Below are 21,088 nucleotides of genomic sequence, written 5' to 3' on the forward strand. Positions count from 1 at the left end.
AAGCATTTGTGTTTAGTGAGTCTGTCAGATCAGAATTAGACCATTTTCCTGTCCTGCTAAACATTCATAACGTAACTAGTACTGGCATTATGTGGCTGAGTGATGAGGAGAAATGTAAATGTTTTTCTGTTTGCGGAATATTTAAATAAAGCCTGGAATAAAAGATAATTAAATAAGGAAATAGTAAAAATATTGATCTATGTACATGGTACATGTGTATTGGCTTGTCTCCCATATTAATATTCTCTTTGTGCCAGACTGGGATCAAGGGACTTCTGTTTCTATATTTTCTTTATATGGTATGTATTTTTTTAGACCTTTAATTAACTAGGCAAGTCAGTTAAGAACAAACTCTCATTTTCAATGAAGCCCTAGAAACAGTGCGTTAACTGCCTGTTCAGGGGCAGAACGACAGATTTTTACCTTGTCAGCTCGGGGATTTGAACTTCCAACGCTCTAACCACTAGGCTACCCTGCCACCCCAAAACGGCATGCATGCATGCATGTATGTATGTATGTTACTGCTCTAGGGATGTAATTATTTTTTGGATAACCTTATTTATTATTATGTATAGATGTTTTTTCACTCTTCATGCGATGCGCAATGCAGAAAACACCGGAAGAAGAATGATCATTTAATTACCATAGTGAGTCATTGTAATGTTTGTTTACGTGTAAATTAATCCCGTAAGGGATGGGTTACCAAATGGCGATTTGACACGATAATAAAATGGTATTCATTTAATTAATTCAGTACTTTTGGGTGTCAGGGGAAATGTACGGAGTAGAAAGTACATTATTTTCTTTAGGAATGTAGTGGAATAAAAGTAAAAGTTGTCAAAAATATAAATAGTAAAATACAGATACCCCCAAAAAACGACTTAAGTCGTACTTGAAATATTTTTACATAAGTACTTTACACCACTTTTGTCGATAGAGGCTGGTGGGTAGCCTATTCTATTATTTTGACATGTGTAACAGTTTTTTCCGCAGACAGACACCTCGTTTAGCTCACATCAGCACTAACAATCCGTTCCTGAGACTGTTCAGAACATCGTTCAGGGTGTACATACACAAAATACATTTTTACCAAGACAAATGAGGAATATAAACCGACGGTTTTTTTTGCACTGTAAAAATGAGCGTAAACCAGATTGACGTGCTCTCCCCACTATGTATTGCTTCTGCAGTGAGGATTCACCCTCTTTAGATAATTATTGTATAACTTATCTACAGAAAAACGTTGTTATGAGCTGAAAATAAATAGTAGTAGCAGTCTGCAAATCAGGGGGCCAAATGAACGGCTCTTTCACCGATGCGATTCGGTTGCCGAAGGTTCACCAAAAAGAACTGTTCAAAATGAACCGTTCGTTCGAACCATCACTACCTTCTTGCCTCAGCGACACTGTCCCTGTTTTCTACCGCTGATGAATGTTGCTTACAAACAACACACACACATGTTGGTGAATTTGATACAGGCTGCCGTGGTTTTTAATGACAGGCAAGAATCAGTCCGAGACTCGTGCGGGTCTTAAATGTCTGTATTTTCCAACCGACTTCGTCACCCGATGTAAAACACGTGCCATCCTATCCATGCTCTCCTCCTATTCGGACATCCAAGTTAATCGATCAGGGAAACGCTGTTTTCGGTCGACAGCTTCCGAGGTTCCCTCTGCGTTTCACCCCCTAATGTGTTGGAGTTGGAATTACACATTTAGCTGATTATTAGCCTACGCATGATTTAATTCAGACCTTTTTCATCCTAAATCGTGTTTCCTCTTATCCCAGTAAAAAAAAAGGGGAGTTTATGATGATTGCATTGTTGTAGTAGGTGCTGTTCCTGAGAGAGGATGCAAGGCAGCTTGTATGCGGTTGATGCCTGACCGAAGCGCCCGCTCACTGTTTTCTCACCGGGAATCTAACAAGACAGTCTCTCGTAGAGTTCCCGCTATTTGACAGGATGCAACTGCATGATCTGTACTAAAACGGCCAGAGCAGGCTTCATTGGCAATGGTTTTTTGAGGTTTGTACAAGTAGGAGCCGGCGGGAAGGAACACAGCGTGTTATATGGGCATATAACTAGCAGCGTCTCCCGAGAAACAGCGTTTGTTTTATACCATTTGCATATGGTTGAACCGCTCCTGAACCATCTCCTGACACCAATACATTCAGTTCTTGCTGTGGTTTTGCTGTGAGTTTTTATTTTGCATGCCTGTAAGAGACACCAACTTGTGTTGCGGGAATCGCTCCTGAAGTATATGGGAGAGAATATATTGGCATCTATCTATGCGCGTAAATATGGGACTATATTGGACATATGTTTGAGTTATTACATTAACCGTCTGAAGGGAAATTGTGCACGAAATAGTAGAGTTTCTTGTCAAATAATCCGAAGAATGTACCGGTAGCCTAGATAGATGGTGTTATTTTGGGGGGGATTCAGTGACGCAACATTTCATACGGCCTGGATGAGGAACATATACATCCATGTGTAGAAGGGCGTGAACTCACATACTCACAGTTGGTACCCTCCTTCCTTCTCTAGTGTTAATAGCGTTCCCTTCGCAGCTAGTACTTTCCCATTCTTCCCCTTCACACTGATACCACATAGCCTCGTCATGGATCTCAACGCTGAGTCAGAAGAGATGGTGGACTCCTTCAAGCCACCGGTGCCTATCGAAGTTTTCGCCAGCAGGTCCACACTGCACGGCATCTCGCACCTGTTCACCTACGAACGGATGTGCATCAAGCGGTGCCTGTGGATCTTGTTCTTCCTGGCATCTCTGGGGTTCCTGGTGTTGGTGTGTGTGGACCGGGTTCAGTTCTACTTCCAGTACCCTCACGTTACCAAGCTGGACGAGATAGTGACCCCGCTGATGATATTCCCCGCTGTCACCTTCTGCAACCTGAACTCTTTTCGCTTCGGCAGGGTGACGCGCAACGATCTGTACCATGCAGGGGAGCTCCTTTCACTACTCAATGGAAGGTTTGTGGGGATAAGTGTTTTTTGTTTATTTGTGTGTGACTGTTTGTCTACATGAGATTGCATGGGTACAATCATTTGCATCAGGAGTTTCTACCATAGTAAAGGCAGTAGACTAATTCCCCGTAACTTTTCATTCTCATTAGCATACAGCTCCACCCGCCCACCAGAGCTTGTGCAGCTGCAGTTTCCCCATCTGCTTTCATCATGTGACATAACATGGTTTGAGACATGGATGTCTGTCCGGTGTTTACTGGGCACACACATTGTGCAACATTAGCTGTGTCTATCTGCCGCTTACTGTCCGTTCATGTTCTTCTCATGTTTATCCAAAACATATTCATGTTTTATACTAGCCTCAGTCTTTTCCCCCACAAGATAGCTCAAAAGAGTATAAGGCAAATAAAGTTATAAAGTTGTCAAGTTAGTAATGTCCATTCGGTTTTCATAGTGATAGCTGTTGAAACCTTACTGATATTTAGGGTCAAGTGAGCACACTAGTTACATTTTGATCAACTTAACCTGCCTGGTACTATCCTGCCACTGTGCACAAACAACATGGTGGAGACCGGCTTTAAAAACATTGTAAAGCCTGTTGTACTTCTAACCCAGATATGGCTCACGTCGGCAACACCGGGTTTGAGGAAAGAGAGGGTTATACTCTTTATGACACATTTCATAAATAAGTAATGAATAAACAAACTACATGATTTGTAAACATTGAGAGCATAAAGATTGAATGAAGCCATTATTAGACCAAATATACGCTCTGTGAATCATATGATACCCACCCTATATATCATGTGTGGATGATACAGTGCAGATTAGACATGATACTTACAGATGGAGAAATACTGAAATAATCTAATTCTATGCTACTAAACGTGATGTGAGCCAGGCTCTGCTTTAACCATTCATCTGTATAGCAGCGATGTAGTCCCATATGGCTGGATCTGTATGTCAATCACTTCATGTGTATTTTAGCATATTGAACCACACAGCTGTTTTACTTAAGGCCCTGTTAGAACACATTCCTCTGTGGTAGCAGACTGCATGTAAGGATTTTACACATGCTATCTCAATATTCATACAGAACTGTCTGTCTGTCTGTCTGTCTGTCTGTCTGTCTGTCTGTCTGTCTGTCTGTCTGTCTCTCTCTCTCTCTCGCTGTGATCTCTCTATCTCTCGCTGTGATCTCTCTATCTCTCGCTGTGATCTCTCTATCTCTCCATGTGATCTCTCTCTCTCTCGCTGTGATCTCTTTTCTCTCCCTGTGATCTCTTTTCTCTCCCTGTGATCTCTCTCTCTCTGTCTCTGTGACCTCTCGATGTTCACATTACTGCTAGCCTGGGAGAAATGTTGAATGTATTATGTTGCTTGGTCGCAGATGTTTGTACATCTCAGCTATAATACAATCCTTCAAGGGAGGCCTAAGCAAGGAAGGAAACCTCTTTGCTTTAGAAAACATCTCCTATTTGTCTGCATCAGTTTTACAGAGCTCCTCCCAGTCCCGTCTGTCAGTTCATTACCTGCTGAAAAACAAGCGTTGTTGCACAAACATGAAAACCAAGTGGTTGTGTATAAAATGAGAAAGGTAAGTGGAGAACAGCAGCAGTGGCCCCTCTAAATTAGCTGGAGGCAGAGAGAGAAGAGAGACAATCAGAGAGAGAGAGAGAGAGAGAGGAGAAAGAGCCCAGAGAACAGAGGGATTAGAGAGAGAGAGAGAGAGAGAGAGAGGAGAAAGAGCCCAGAGAACAGAGGGATGAGAGAGAGAGAGAGAAAGAGAGAGAGAGAGAGAGGAGAAAGAGCCCAGAGAACAGAGGGATGAGAGAGAAAGAGAGAGAGAGAGAGAGATAGACAGACAGAGAGAGAGAGAGAGAGAGAGGGGAGAAAGAGCCCAGAGAACAGAGGGATGAGAGAGAGAGCCCAGAGAACAGAGGGATGAGAGAGTGTAGAAAGTCACATCAACCTCAAAGAGAGGGAGGGATGACAAGCAGAAGTAATTAACCAATGTCTGGTAAGCTGTGTGATAAATAAGCCCTTATGCCAGACCTTTAATTAGTGGTGTTTGTGAAACAACGGGCTACTCACCAAATGCCACCCTATTCCCTACATAGTGCAGAGCCCGATGAAGCCCTATGGGCCTTGGTCAAAAGTAGTGAACTATATAGGAAACAGGGTGCCATTTGGAATGGGACCACAGTGTTGTTGTGCTGAATAAAACAGACTCGCTACACCTCCCTTCCTCTGAGTTTCCCCCTGAACTCCCTGGCCGGTTTGGCTGTGGACGCATCAAGTCCTTCTGTTAAGGTCTGAGTGGGGGCGTGTGAGGGGAATGTGTGTGTGTGTGTGTGTGTGTGTGTGTGTGTGAGAGAGAGAGAGAGAGACAGAGAGGGGGAGTCAGTGTGTGTGTGAGGGGTTCTCTTTAGAAGACGAGAATAAATGAACTGTCAGTTTGGTGGGAAAGCTATGTCAAAACGTTAATTGTGTCGCTCCTATATTTGTCTATCAAATACCCAGTCAACTAACAGCTGTGACCTTCCTCCTCCTCCTCCTCCTCCTCCATGGAAGGCTAGATGCCTGTCTGAGGCAGCAACATGGGGCGATGAGCTCCAGTACTGTCTCAGTAGAAGACTCTCTACCCCTCTGTCGAATCCCTTTGGGCTGGTTTCCTGGACACAGATTCATCGAAATCCTGGACCTACAGTAAAAGCATACTCAATGTTCTCCTCAAAAAGAGGAAGCCTGAAGTCAGGCTTCACAGTGTAGAACAATTGGACTCAATCCAGTTGATAGTGAATCTAATTAGAGGATGATTTAATGGGAGAAAGAGCTGCTTCCATAATAGAAGCTGGCATGTGCTGCTAGGGTCATCGACTATTCTTTTGCTGACACAAATCATTTCTCACCTAATTTGCTTCCTAATTCTATGCAAATGTGATTAGGCCTATATGATTGTAAAAATGACTCAAGGTTTTGATGACTGCGTATGTTTTGTCTATGCTCTTTGTCATAGCAGGTTGATAGCATGTATTCAGGTGTCGTCTAGGCCAGTGGTTCTCAAACTTTCTCCAAATTCATAAGGGACCCTGTCACGCCCTGGCCTTAGTATTTTGTGTTTTCTTTATTATTTTGGTCAGGCCAGGGTGTGACATGAGTGATTATGTGTTTGTCTTGTCTAGGGGTTTTGTAGATTGATGGGGTTGTGTTCAGTGTAGTATTCTAGGTAAGTCTATGGTTGACTAGAGTGGTTCTCAATCAGAGGCAGGTGTTTATCGTTGTCTCTGATTGGGAACCATATTTAGGCAGCCATATTCTTTGGGTATTTCGTGGGTGATTGTTCCTGTCTCTGTGTTTGTTGCACCAGATAGGGCTGTTTTGGTTTTTCACGTTTCTTGTTTTTGTATATTGTTCATTTTTCATCTTTCATTAAAGATGTATAAAGATAACCACGCTGCATTTTGGTCCTCCTCTCTTTCACCAGAAGAAAACCGGAACAGACCCTCTCATTATCAGAACACAACTTGAGTTAGATAAAAAATAGAATACAATAAGTTTTAATATGACTTCGGCAATACATGGCCGGATTAACCAAGTCCCTGCAGGAACGTTTTAAAGGCCCCGCATCTTGGCATCGGAGAGAACATTTAGCAGTTTTCCCTGCAATTCTTCACATTTCATCATGGGGCTATAGATATTTCTTGTTGTTGTAGCTTTAAAGCTAATATCCTGCATTTCTGCACATTTTGGCAGAGAGAAGACTTTGCAGTTTTAAAGCTTAATTTACAGTGCATTTAAGTAAAGAAAAATATACCATTTATATAAGTATTCAGACCCTTTACTCAGTACTTGGTTGAAGCACCTTTGGAAGTGATTACAGCCTCGAGTATTGTTGGGTGAGACTTTACAAGCTTGGCACACCTGTTTTTGGGGAGTTTCTCCCATTGTTCGCTGCAGATCCTCTCAAGCTCTGTCAGGTTGGATGGGGTGCTGCACAGCTATGTTCAGGTCTCTCCAGAGATGTCAGACTGGGTTCAAGTCCGGGCTCTGGCTAGGCCACTCAAGGGCATTCAGAGACTTGTCTTGAAGCCACTCCTGCATTGTCTTGGCTGTGTGCTTAGGGTCATTGTCCTGTTGGAAGGTGAACCTTCACCCCAGTCTGAGGTCCTGAGCTCTCTGGAACAGGTTTTCATCAAGGATCTCTCTGTACTTTGTTCCGTTAATCTTTCTGACTACCCTCCCAGTACCTGCCGCTGAAAAACATCCCCACAGCATGATGCTGCCATCAGCATAGGGATGGTGCCAGGTGTCCTCCAGACGTGACACTTGGTATTCAGGCCAAATTGTTCAATCTTGGTTTCATCAGGAGATAATATTGTTTCTCATGGTCTGAATGTCTTTAGGTGCCTTTTGGCAAACTCCAAGTGGGCTGTCATGTGCCTTTTACTGAGGAGTGGCTTTCATCTGGCCACAACCATAGAGGCCTGATTGGTGGAGTGCTGCAGAGATGGTTGTCCTTCTGGAAGTGTCTCACATCTCCACAGAACCTCTAGGGTTCTGTCAAAGTGACCATTGGATTCTTGGTCACCTCCCTGACCAAGGCCCTTCTCCCCCAATTGCTCAGTTTGGCGGGGTTGCCAGCTCTAGGAAGCGTTTTGGTGGTTGCAAACTTCTTCCATTTATAATGATGGGGGTCACTGTGTTCTTCGGTACCTTCAATACTGCAGAAATGTTTTGTTACCATTCCCCAGATCTGTGCCTTAACACAATCCTGTCTCGGAGCTCTACGGACAATTCCTTCCACCTCATGGCTTGGTGTTTGCTCTGACATGCACTGTCAACTGTGGAACCTTATATATACAGCTGTTTCCAAATCATGTCCAATCAATTTAATATACCACAGGTGGACTCCAATCAAGTTGTAGAAACTTCTCAAGGATGATCAATGGAAACAGGATGCACCTGAGCTCAACATTGAGTCTCATATCAAAGGGTCTGAATACTTACTGTATGTAAATAAAGTATTTCTGTTTTTTATTTTTAACACATTTTCAAAGATTTCTAACAACCTGTTTTTGGTTTGTCATTATGGGGTATTGTGATGTCATTATGGGGTATTGTGATGTCATTATGGGGTAGTGTGATGTCATTATGGGGTAGTGTGATGTCATTATGGGGTATTGTGATGTCATTATGGGGTATTGTGATGTCATTTTCGGGTATTGTGATGTCATTATGGGGTAGTGTGTGTAGATCGCTGAGGATTTGTATTTATTTAATCTATTTTAGAATAAGGTTGTAACGTAACAAAATGCGGAAGAAGTCAAGGGGTCTGAATACTTTCCGAAGGCACTGTATATCTATTTTACTCATCCCCCTCCCCTGAGGTGGAGAGAGAGGTGGAGAGAGAGACGATGCAGATGCTCTCTCCTTCATTCCTCTAGCTATCCTAACCGTTAGCGGCGTCTGAAAATTAAAGTGCTTGTGGCTTGTAATCCAATTTAACTTCCTCCCTCCCCACTTACAGAGAGAGCTGTGATTGCTTTAGGGAGAGTAGATCAGTGGCAAGTCAATATAAAAAGAATCCACACATATACTACACTACCAAAAGTATGTGGACACCTGCTCGTCTAACATCTCATTCCAAAATCATGGACATTAATATGGAGTTGGTCCCCCCTTTGCTGCAATAACAGACTCCACTCTTCTGGGAAGGCTTTCCACTAGATGTTGGAACATTGCTACTATACCAGCCTCCACTCTTCTGGGAAGGCTTTCCACTAGATGTTGGAACATAGCTGCTATACCAGCCTCCACTCTTCTGGGAAGGCTTTCCACTAGATGTTGGGACATTGCTGCTATAACAGACTCCACTCTTCTGGGAAGGCTTTCCACTAGATGTTGGAACATTGCTGCTATACCAGCCTCCACTCTTCTGGGAAGGCTTTCCACTAGATGTTGGACCATTGCTGCGGGGACTTGCTTCCATTCAGCAACAAGAGCATTAGTGAGGTCAGGCACTGATGTTGGTCGATTAGGCCTGGCTCGCAGTCGACGTTCCAATTAATCCCAAAGGTGTTTGATGGGGTTTAGGTCAGGGCTCTGTGCAGGCCAATCAAGTTCTTCCACACCCATGTTGACAAACCATTTATGTATGCTGTAGTGTTAAGATTTCCCTTCACTGGAACTAAGGGGCCACGTTGAAAGTCACTGAGCTCTTCATTAAGTCCATTCTATTGCCAGTGTTTGTTTGTCTATGGAACGTTTTTGTTTATTTCATTCCGTTTACGTGTTGTCAATTTATTCATTGTGTTTTGTTTGGAGCACTCCTGTCAATCTTTGAGTACGGACATGTACCTGATTAGGCATAGAAGTAGGCCTAGGCTACCTGGCCTGCGTGCCAATATAGACTAATACATTTGCCCATTTGGGGATCTGATACTATTTCTGATTGTCTTAACTCACCATCACTGTGAAGCTTCTCAAAGTCATTTTTTCTTTGCCTGAAATGTAAATTAAGTCACTTGGCACTCCAAATGGAAAAGGTTGCCCACCTTTGGTGTAGCCTATTACCGGCAACTTCAGGAGCATAATGGCAGAATCTGCGAAGGTCACTGGGCAGCAGGAGGAGACGGAGGGTCGGGTCGTTTTCTTTTCTTCCTCTGGTTAGGCTATATTTGTTCTCTGGCTCACACTTTAGTCATTTGTATCTTCATTTTTAATCACATCAGTAGCCTACATATAGTTTCTTTATTCAAACACATGGAAAAACACACGTTTTAACATTTTGACCAATTGATTGGTCGACCCAGATATTTCTTTGTCGGGGACAGCTCTATAAACAACAGTAGCGGCTTTTAAAAAAAACTGCCTTTGTTCCGCAATAGCATTTTGAGCTATGTTTATAATACTTGTGCTTCTCAGAATGCATCTCTCCCTCCTCCATGAACACAGTGGGGAGAGGGAGGAAGAAGAGTGGCTCGCTCACACAGCAGACGACTGACAAACAGGGCAGACGCTTTCATAGCAGGAATCAACATAATGCATAGGCTACTACTGTGGACCAAAAATTGGTTTTAGAACCAAAAAAATCTGCTGGGACATTGTGTAGCAAAATCACTGAAAGTAACTGACCTAAGCAAAATGCTTTGGTAAGAGGAGGGCGCTGTCAGTGTCAGTAGTTTTGGGTTATCGTCCCAGCTCTACTCTAGCTGAGCAACAACACAGGGTCTTAAGTGCTCTTCTGGCAGCTCTGTGTTGCTATAAGACGCTTGGTTGGACACTGGGTACAATTCAATTAGGAATACAGTACGTCGCACGAAGGCGTTTTGCAATTATGGAGATGAACCATGACGAGGTATTGATGCAAGGCCGTATGCGCAGCAGTTGAGCCATATCTTAACTATGTTCATGTTTGAACCACAATGTAAAGTTGTAAAGCCTGTCTACATTTTCTCGGTCGTCACTTGGCCTATGGCGGTGGTTACTTGGCCTATGGCGGTGGTTACTTGGCCTATGGCGGTGGTCACTTGGCCTATGGCGGTGGTCACTTGGCCTATGGCGGTGGTCACTTGGCCTATGGCGGTGGTCACTTCGCCTATGGCGGTGGTCACTTGGCCTATGGCGGTGGTTACTTGGCCTATGGCGGTGGTTACTTGGCCTATGGCGGTGGTTACTTGGCCTATGGCGGTGGTTACTTGGACAACTGGGTGGTGGTTTCATTTGGACCCCCAAGTTTTCTGAGCAATTTAAAAAAATTTAAAAAAAAGAATTGTTGGACTGTATAGCGCTAGGACATCTTCTCCAAGTGATTTTAATTTGGGAAAACTATTATTCAAGTATTCCCACACATAACAGAAAAAACACCTGATTATTTACACATTTTAAAGGTTTTAAATGATTATTAGCCAAAAGTTATATTTGTAGATCTTGCGGTCTAGAAATGATTTGTAATTATGTTCAGGCCTCCCGACCATCCGCTCAAGAAAAACCCGGCCTGCAGCTGAATCTAGTTGATGATCCCAGGCCTGTGGTTTGTTAGGGTTTGTTTAGCCTATTACTGTATGTACAAAATGAAAATGTGCAATGTTATTCGAAAGTAATTTGAAGTGTAGGCTGTTTAGTAGCCAATATGGTTGTTATATACCCCTGTCCTGTGTGGTTTCACGACTGTCACAGCAGTAGTGCAGTGATCCAATACACTGCTGTAGCTAATAGAAAATAACACCAAGCTAAAGTAGCATTTTCTTGAAAAGTATACAGTTGTAGAACCAAGCTTTTTTCTGGGCTTTTTAATTGGTCCCTGACCATGTCTGACTTATCCTTCTGCGATTGTTGAGGACTGAGAAGTGATTCTCATTTCACAGTCTGACATTGAACACATGACTTGACCCTGAAAACGTCACTGTATTCTGACTCATAACCAGGGCAGTGTTGCCAACTCCTCAGTAAGGAAAGCAGCTATTGGCTGTCCTAAAAGTCGCTAGAAGTCGCTAAATGACATCATCGCCTAATTAGCATAATTGGCCATGTGCATGTAATTGTGATTGACGCTGTAGGAGAGAGGAATAACGTCGTGGGAGAGATAAAAAGTGAGTAAAAAAACACCCTAAATATGTTTATAACTACAAATGAACTTTCTTCTGTCGATTCTTTTTTTTTTTTTATGTCACAATTCCAACTGTCCTTTATCCGGGGTTGGGACCGGCGAAAGTGACCGAAAAGAGACACTGGCGGAGTTACTTCGTTTTTTATTTTATTTTACATTTTTAAATTATTTTTTTTTACATTTACATCTCGCCCTAAATGTAAGCCAGGGCGGGATCAGTCAGGCTGCTTCCCGCATGCGTGATTCATTTGCAGTCTGGACGCAGAGGGGTGAACATCTCCTGCTCTGACTGCAGCTGGGAGGGACTGCTGCGCGAGGACTGGGCTGCCTGTGAGTGCTTTGGGTCGGGGCTGGGGCCCACGCCAGCACCAGCTGCTCGTTGAGAAGAGTAAGAACGATACGTGCTTTCACGTCAGAGTCTCCAAAAGTCTCCAATAACACCAGAAAAAGTCGCTAGATTTGTCGCTAGTCCCTTTTTTGAAAATGCTAGAGGGGTCTGATACTCGCTAAATACAGCGACAAAGTCACTAAGTTGGCAACACTGAACCAGGGATGGAACTTAAAGATACACTATGCAGAAATTACGCTGACATTTCCTGCTTGCTAAAATTTCGATTAGTTCGCCTAATGTCAGTTTATGTGACAAAACAACCAGCCATTTTGTAAAGAATCATTGTACTATTTAAACTGCTGTGAAATGTTTTTTCCATAACCAAAAATATTGTATTTTCAGTTGTTTGAAGCTGGTGTACAAAACCGAAAGTAAAAGAGGCAAAAACAAAACTTAGGAACGTGAATCATAGAAATAGTGCACATAGAACAGATCTACCGCTTATTAGACCTGCTGTCAATGAGACAGATCTATAACTCACATTTCTATGTAAATTTGGTCATGTCTCCCAGAAAAAAAATATATTGTAGCTTTACGGATTTTGGGCACTGGCCACCCAGGCTAGTAAACTGGGTCCAAAATCTGTGCCATGCAATATTTTAAAATACAACATGTTTTACTAGCCACAGGCTAGCGGGCTAGCTTAATTTTCATCCCTGCTCATATCAACTGAACTTTGAAGTTATCTCTAAGAATTGCAGTAAATGAACCAACAGGAATTTATCAACTCGCTGCATTGTTTGCAACCTATGTGGTATACGCACACTCCTACACTTGAATTAGGTTCTATATATGATATACTGTACATGATATGTAATTACTTGATTAAACTATGATGTGACATAATCCTCTGTTATGCTGTAGTGCAAACTGATTACTCTGAAATATGACTTTATTACTCTGAAATATGACTATTATTAATATGACTAATACTATGGCCACGTTCTGTTATAATCTCCACCCGGCAGAGCCAGAAGAGGACTGGCCACCCCTCATAGCCTGGTTCCTCTCTAGGTTTCTTCCTAGGTTTTGGCCTTTCTAGGGAGTTTTTCCTAGCCACCGTACTTCTACACCTGCATTGCTTGCTGTTTGGGGTTTTAGGCAGGGTTTCTGTACAGCACTTTGAGATATCAGCTGATGTACGAAGGGCTATATAAATACATTTGATTTGATTTGATTTACTCTGAAATATGACTATTACTCTGAAATATGACTAATCTACACAAAGAGAAGGGAGAAGAAGTATAACCAAACTGTAACAGATGCTCTGTCTGAATAACATCAAATGATACCCATGAACAACAATGAATCACCCATTACAAGACTGAAATAAGACTTCAGACTGTTCAAAACTTTAGCGCTGGTACAGTAGTTAAAATTAGATCAGTGTTAGAGAGAGAGCATTCGTTCAGTCATTGTAATGATTGTTTTGTTGAAATAATGTTTTTATAATGTTGCTTTGTTGGAATGATTCCACAATTTACATTCTTGAACACGGGAAACCGATAAACTCTCTAAAACTCTGTATTAAGAACATTTTCAAATGTTTTCTGCATTTAATCACGTAAATCTATTTTCACTTCGGTGGTTTTACATAATTGAAGTTCACCCACAAAATTGCTTTTATGATATCTCAGTGGGATTTTGCATGTGAAATGATTATGTCACCTGAGTGCCATACAATTGTCGTCCTTATTCACTTTAACCAGTCTTCTTGAGGAGGTTTTGTTGTGTTTTCTGTTCCTTCCGGGATCCAAACACAAATATACGCAATTCTGTATGATAATTCTTATTGTGTATATTGGCATTTGCCACTTTTTATTTGGATGTTTGTGTTTACTAATTGTTATTATGGCTTTGAAATGGACCGCCTACCTGGTGGGTGGGGATGCTAGTGTTAATGAAGGGTCATTAGTACCTGTGTGTGTCTGGTCGAGACTCTGTGATGCTAAGCTATCTGCCCTCCACTGGCTACGTGAAACACAGCTCGTCTCTGTAGCACTGTAGCATAGAGGACCGACAGGTCTGACCTTCCTGTGATTGGATTTATCTGATACGTCTAATCATCCACTTCAAAGTAGTGAGTGACATTGTAGCGCGTGTTTAACGGAGGTGGTTCGTTGAACTAGGCTCTAGCTCTCCATCAGTAACCTTGCCTGACCCCAGAACACTGGTGTCACCTCTACAAGGTCATTTCTAGGCTTTAGGTCAGTGGGCTAACACCGTATATTGGTGTGCAGGAGACCCACATTGGTTCAAACCCATTTGGTACCACATATCCCAGGCAAGTGTTAATGAAGGTTAATTAGTAGCTGTGTGTTGAGGTGTTGGGGGTTGGTAGTGGCAGGAGGACAGGCAGGCCTCGTACTGATACCTTTGAAAGGTGGGAGGATCTTGGGTTACGGTTATACCTAGAGTAGCTTGTGGACAGTGGTATCCACAATTTTATTTCACCTTTATTTGATTACATTAAAGTGTGTGTGTGTGTGTGTGTGTGTGTGTGTGTGTGTGTGTGTGTGTGTGTGTGTGTGTGTGTGTGTGTGTGTGCGTGTGTGCTTAGAACCAAAATTATACCAGCTACTTTGTAAACATAGTTTAAGCACACGCATTGTAACTGCCTCCGTTAATGGAGTAAAGGTTGGATTATTTTTTTGGACACTTTTGGTACAGATGTGCCTTGTCGAAAACGCTAAAATTGGCTTTCAAACAAGCTCTACTCAGTGGCTGGATCTACCAGCAGCAATTGAGCATTCACGATCCATTCCCAGTTCCTGGACGGATTTCTCTGAGTGAACATTGACTGTCGCAACATGAATGGAAACAATTTCAGACTCTAAACTGCTCCTGGAGAAAACAAACTTTGTCTCCTCTGGAGATCCAGGGAAATGGATGGAGCTTTCTACAGGGAAATGGAATGAGCTTTCGACATGACATGGAAATGGATGGAAATCCAGGGAAATGGATGGGGCTTTCTACAGGGAAATGGAATGAGCCTTCGACATGGAAATGGATGGAGATCCAGGGAAATGGATGGGGCTTTCTGCAGGGAAAGGGATGGAGATCCAGGGAAATCAATGGAGCTTTCTACAGGGAAATGTATGGAGATCCAGGGAAATGGAGGGAGATCCAGGGAAATGTATGGAGATCCAGGGAAATGGAGGGAGATCCAGGGAAATGGATGGAGCTTTCTACAGGGAAATGGATGGAGATCCAGGGAAATCGATGGGGCTTTCTACAGGGAAATGGATGGCGATGCAGGGAAATGGAGGGAGATCCAGGAGCTTTCTACAGGGAAATGGATGGAGATCCAGGGAAATCGATGGAGCTTTATACAGGGAAATGGATGGAGATCCAGGGAAATCGATGGAGCTTTCTACAGGGAAATGGATGAAGATACAGGGAAGTGGGTGGGTCTTTCTACAGGAATGACATCTTTTCTGCAAAACATTGGGACTGGAGACCATGAACTCCTGAAATATGTTGTATAGATCCTGAGAATAGTGAATAGTGAATTCAAAATAAAAGTATTTAAAGTGTGTGCTTAGCAGTGCAAATATACCAGCTGGTTTTTAAAGGGTTTTGTTTTTAAATAGCATGTGTTACATTCCCCCAATAAGCAACAAAAAACTGCTGCTCGACATGAAAAGAGAATTAACAAATGAGTCACTGACTACCAAAACAAAACCAGATGGGTTTTTAAAACAGGTTCTGAAGCTCATCCATGGGGTGCCTACTGAATGCTAGCCAAGCGAACTTGAGTAGGGTCTTACTTAACACCGTGGGCGCCCACTAGATTAGCTTGATAACAGATCAACTCTAAGAAATGAAATCCCCCACCACAACTTAGGTTAGGGAGTGAAAATACATGTGGAGTAAACCAAACAGGGAGACAAAATAAAAGGCTTTGTGTTCACACACATAAAGAAGGAGAGTTAAGCAGAAGTCTATCTCTCATGCCAACTAGAGCCTAAATACGGTTACACCTGTACAGTGACTAATGACTGACTTAACGAGTTGACAGGTGCAACACATCCTGACCAATGAGGATGATTCCAATTGGGGCAAGCCACACCCAAACAGAACCAACCTCGAAATTGAAAATGAAATTGAGCAAAACCCCAAAGCATATAACACTATCTGAATGGTGTAGCTACTGTTCACATTCTCTGAGTGCTGCTTCGGCCACTTGACATCGATTACTGCTCTAGCAACATCCTCTTACTTTCACTAAAGTGGACTCTTTCACTGCAATTAATTAAATTGTACTGCCTGGTAGAGTGATCAAAACGATTGTTGAGAAGAATGCTGACTTAAATGATGATACATTCTCACCTTGATGAAACCTCCTATTGCTCTGTGTGTGTGTGTGTGTGTGTGTGTGTGTGTGTGTGTGTGTGTGTGTGTGTGTGTGTGTGTGTGTGTGTGTGTGTGTGTGTGTGTGTGTGTGTGTGTGTGTGTGTGTGTGTGTGCGTGTGTGTGTGTGTGTGTGTAGGACCTTCTGCTCCCTTTGCTTGACTTCAACTAACTAAACATCACAGTTTTGAACTGACAAATTAATCCCATAAAATATCCAAGCCGGTACGGTTGGGGTCAGAACAAAAGGGTGTTAAATGCTATTGCAGTTAATAAGAGGATAATATGCTATGAGTTAACAGCACATGGCTTTGAGTGTTGTACTGACATTTTCACATGTCACAGAAGAATTCCCCCTCTAGTCTCTCTTCATCTGAGATGCTTCTTTCTCCAGTTTTTACCCTGTAAGATAGAAAGTATATATTTTCTTCAGAACAAACCCCAAGTGCTACGTTCCATGACTGTTCGTCAATAGACCTACAGCCGTCCATCCCTCCTTGGTCGTTAGGACTCCCGAAGGTTTTCCTTCAAAGCACTGATTTAACTAATCTATGTATGAAAGTATAGTAAGGGTATGTTCTTTTAAAAGCCTCATGAGTGTTCATTAACATCAAAAATGATGTCGTATTGACATCTCTGAAAATTCAAAAACACACGTGGCTTTCAGGAGACTTCTGAGTTTTTTTAAAAATGACCCATATCAGAAAACACTGTGCAAAAGGCAGACAGACCGTCAGACTGGTTTAGAGAACATTGGGGATTATAATGTAAAATATGAATAAAGTAGTGGGGCTTTGGAAACAGTCTGTATATATGTATGAGTTGTTACAGAAGATCTGTATGGTTAGCAAATTGTTGAGGCTGACCTAACACTCTGATCTGTCCAGGTATGAGATGAGACACCCACCCAAAGCTGACTTCCTCTGTGTCCTAACCGCTATCCCTAACCTCTAGTCAAATCAAATCAAATGTATTTATATAGCCCTTCGTACATCAGCTGATATCTCAAAGTGCTGTACAGAAACCCAGCCTAAAACCCAAAACAGCAAGCAATGCAGGTGTAGAAGCACGGTGGCTAGGAAAAACTAGTCCTATTTCTAACAGATTCTATAACTCTCCCTCTCTGTTCCTTTCTCAGGTATGAGATCAGAGACACTCACCTGGTTGAGGAGAGCGTTCTGGAGACCCTGAAGATCAAAGCTGACTTCCTCAACTTCAAGCCCCGCCCCTTTAACATGCGAGAGTTCTATGACCGGACGGGCCACGACATCAAGGACATGCTGCTGTCATGCTACTACCGCGGGATGGAGTGCAGCGCTGAGGACTTCACTGTGGTGAGTGAGACAATGGTGCATGTGAAGACTATAAATACCTGCAAACTGCCGTTATAGGCTCCCATAGATAAGTTTCTCTGGGATGCTAAGCTAGTTGCTGTCACGCTACTACTGCAGGGTGGAGTGCAGCACTGAGGACTTCACTGTGGTAAGTCACAATAATGACTGCAAATGTTTTAAAGGTGCTACGCTTAGGTTTTTTTTAATTATGTATTTTTGCATTGTAATTTTAGAAAATGGCCATAATTTATCTGCAGTAGTAGTGGAATGATAGTGTTTCACAGTATAACTTACCCGCCAGTGTTGTGATTGACTGGGATTTTCGCTTATTGATTTCTCCTGCCGGAGTGGCGTCTGTTGTCAAAATGGGAAATCTGTTTTGACTTTGTGGCTGTGTTATCTAGTGGAAATCACTGTCATTTCCTGGTTGCTAAAATTCTACACTGTTCGCACAATTTCAGTTTGTGAGAAAACAATCACTGAATAGTGTAGGGAATCATTCTACCATCTTATCGCTATGAAATATATTTTAAATAATATATTTTCAATGGACCAAAACCGATCTAAAAAGGCTAGAGTCTCTGCCATGTTACGAGGAAATGCGTGGAGATTTGTTTTGAATGTAGCCTAGTGTTGTTGCAGTTCACCTAGCTTCCGCATAGGAGACACATTCTGAGAAATTCTATGTGTAGCACCTTTAATGTTTCTCTGTGATGCTAAGCTAGTCTTTCTCTGTGATGCTAAGCTAGCAATTATCTGTGATGCTTAGCTAGTCAATATTTGTTATGCTAAGCTAGTCGTTCTCTGTGATGCTAAGCTAGTCATTCTCTGTGATGCTAAATTAGTCATTCTCTGTTATGCTAAGCCAGCTGCTGTCCTGCAATTACAGTGGTGATTGGCAATGAAAGCATGTGTAGTGGAAGTGGTTCAGGGATGTCCTGGAGACTTGTGTTAGCTCCCCGGGGCACTTACTTTGGCCTAACACAGTCTTACGGCAGGCTGTATTGTGTAGGGCAGATATGACTACCTAGTGCAGCACTGAGTGTAGTGCAGCACTGAGGACTTCACTGTGGTGTGTCACCATGTAGCATGTGTAGCATCTGCCCTCCACTGGCAACGCGAGACACAGCTCGTCTCTGTAGTACTGTAGCATAGAGTGCAGGACCGACAGGTCTGACCTTCCTGTGATGGATTTATCTGATGTGTCTAATCATCCACTTCAAAGTAGTGAGTGACATTGTAGCGTGTGTTCAACGGAGGTGGTTCGGTGAACTAGGCTCTCGCTCTCCATCAGTAACCTTGCCTGATCCCAGAACACTGGTGTCACCTCTGCAAGGTCATTTCTAGGCTTTAGGTCAGTGGGCTAACATCGTAAAGTGGTGTGCAGGAGACCTACATTGGTTAAAACCCATTTGGTACCACATATCCCAGGCAACTCGTCCTGCTCCTCCTGAGTAGGATATTACAATGAGAAATATTGCTGTCTGCTCCAATATATTTAAAGTGATGCTAGTTTTGAAAGTCGCGCCAACGAGTCAAAAACTGGTCCCCGAAGATTGTGCACAACAATTGTGTACAACTTCATCCATTTCTAAGGCTGTCAAATGATTAAAATAATTGATCATGATTAATCACATGAATCTCTGTAGTTAATCATGATTGATAAAAAATAACAAAATTGCTCAAATTTGGCCCTAAAGAAAGATTTTCCGTTTATAAAAGCAATGCACACTATGCTTTGATTGTAAGGGACAGAAACACAAATTAATCTGTTAATGGCATTTTCACCAGAACATAAACCTGCCACCATTCACTTCAGTCCTCCTGTTACTTCCCACTGAGCCAGCTGCTAAGACAAACAAGTCTGTTGACATTTTCAGATGATAAAGCTTCTCTTTTCTTCTGTGCGATATGCCCAGAGAGTGAAAACAACCTTTCACAAGGTACTGATGTGGCAAGTGTTGCCAGGGTGCTGCATGCAATGCAGGCCAGCCTGTTGGAGGGCCTTTGCGATATATTGAATTAATTCGATTAATTCTAATTTACAGCACCAGTCGAAAATTTGGACACACCTACTCATTCAAGGGTTTTTCTTACATTTTTCCTATTTTCTACATTGTAGGATAATAGTGATGACATCAAAACTATGAAATAACACATATGGAATCATGTAGTAACCAAAAACATGTTAATCAAATCAAAATATATTTTATATTTGAGATTCTTCAAAGTAGCCACCCTTTGCCTTGATGACAGCTTTGCACACTCTTGGCCTTCTCTCAACCAGCTTCATGAGGTAGTCACCTGGAATGCATTTCAATTAACAGGTGTGCCTTGTTAAAAGTGTATTTGTGGAATTTCTTTCCTTCTTAATGCGTTTGAGACAATCAGTTGTGTTGTGACATGGTAGGGTTGGTATACAGAAGATAGCCCTATTTTGTAAAAGACCAAGTCCATATAATGGCAAGAACAGCTCAAAAAAGCAAACAGAAATGACAGTCCATCATTACTTTAGGACATGAAAGTCAGTCAATCTGGAAAATGTCAAGAACTTTGAAAGTTTCTTCAAGTGCAATCGCAAAAACCATCAAGCGCTATGATGAAACTGGCTGTCATGAGGACCCTCACACAGGAAAAGAAGTTACCTCTGCTGCAGAGGATACGTTCATTAGAGTTACCAGCCTCAGAAATTGATGCCCAAAAAAGTCCTTCAGTTCAAGTAACAGACACACCTCAACATCATCTGTTCAGAGGAGACTGCATGAATCAGGCCTTCATGGCCAAATTGCTGCAAAGAAACTTCTACTAAAGGACACCAAAAAGAAGAAGAGGCTTGCTTGAGCAACACGAGCAATGGACATTAGATCAGTGGAAATCTGTCCTTTGGTCTGATGAGTCCAAATTTGAGATTTTTGGTTCCATCCACCATGTCTTTGTGAGATGCAGAGTAGGTGAACAGATTATCTGTGTTTTTAATTTTTAATTTACCTTTATTTAACTAGTCAAGTCAGTTAAGAACAAATTCTTATTTTCAATGACGGCCTAGGAACAGTGGGTTAACTGCCTGTTCAGGGGCAGAACGACAGATTTGTACCATGTCAGCTTAGGGGTTTGAACTTGCAACCTTCCAGTTACTAGTACAACGCTCTAACCACTAGGCTACCCTGCTGCCCACCGGTGGTTCCCACCGTGAAGCATGGAGGAGGAGATGTGATGGTGTGGGGGTGCGTTGCCGATGACCCTGTCAGTGATTTATTTAGAATTCAAGGCACACTTAACCAGCATGGCTACCAGAGCATTCTGCAGCAATACACCATCCCATCTGGTTTGTGCTTAGTGGAACTATCATTTGTTTTTCAACAGAACAATGACCCAACACACCTCCAGGCTGTGTAAGGGCTATTTGACCAAGAAAGAGA

At 42.4% G+C, this 21,088-nt stretch overlaps 1 protein-coding gene across 1 annotated transcript in view; it reads left to right on the top strand.

The window, feature by feature from the left end:
• The first annotated feature begins 1,623 nt into the window (after window positions 1-1,623).
• Window positions 1,624-21,088, top strand: part of LOC139413880 (acid-sensing ion channel 1) — a 318,403-nt gene continuing 298,938 nt past the window's right edge. Inside the window, exons 1-2 of the mRNA XM_071161718.1 lie at window positions 1,624-2,986; window positions 17,474-17,669. Of these exons, the coding sequence (XP_071017819.1) occupies window positions 2,619-2,986; window positions 17,474-17,669 (564 nt within the window). The 5' untranslated portion in view covers window positions 1,624-2,618. The remainder of the gene's footprint in view (window positions 2,987-17,473; window positions 17,670-21,088) is intronic.

This window comes from Oncorhynchus clarkii, chromosome 7 (genome assembly GCF_045791955.1).
Source record: "Oncorhynchus clarkii lewisi isolate Uvic-CL-2024 chromosome 7, UVic_Ocla_1.0, whole genome shotgun sequence".
NCBI lineage: Eukaryota > Metazoa > Chordata > Actinopteri > Salmoniformes > Salmonidae > Oncorhynchus > Oncorhynchus clarkii.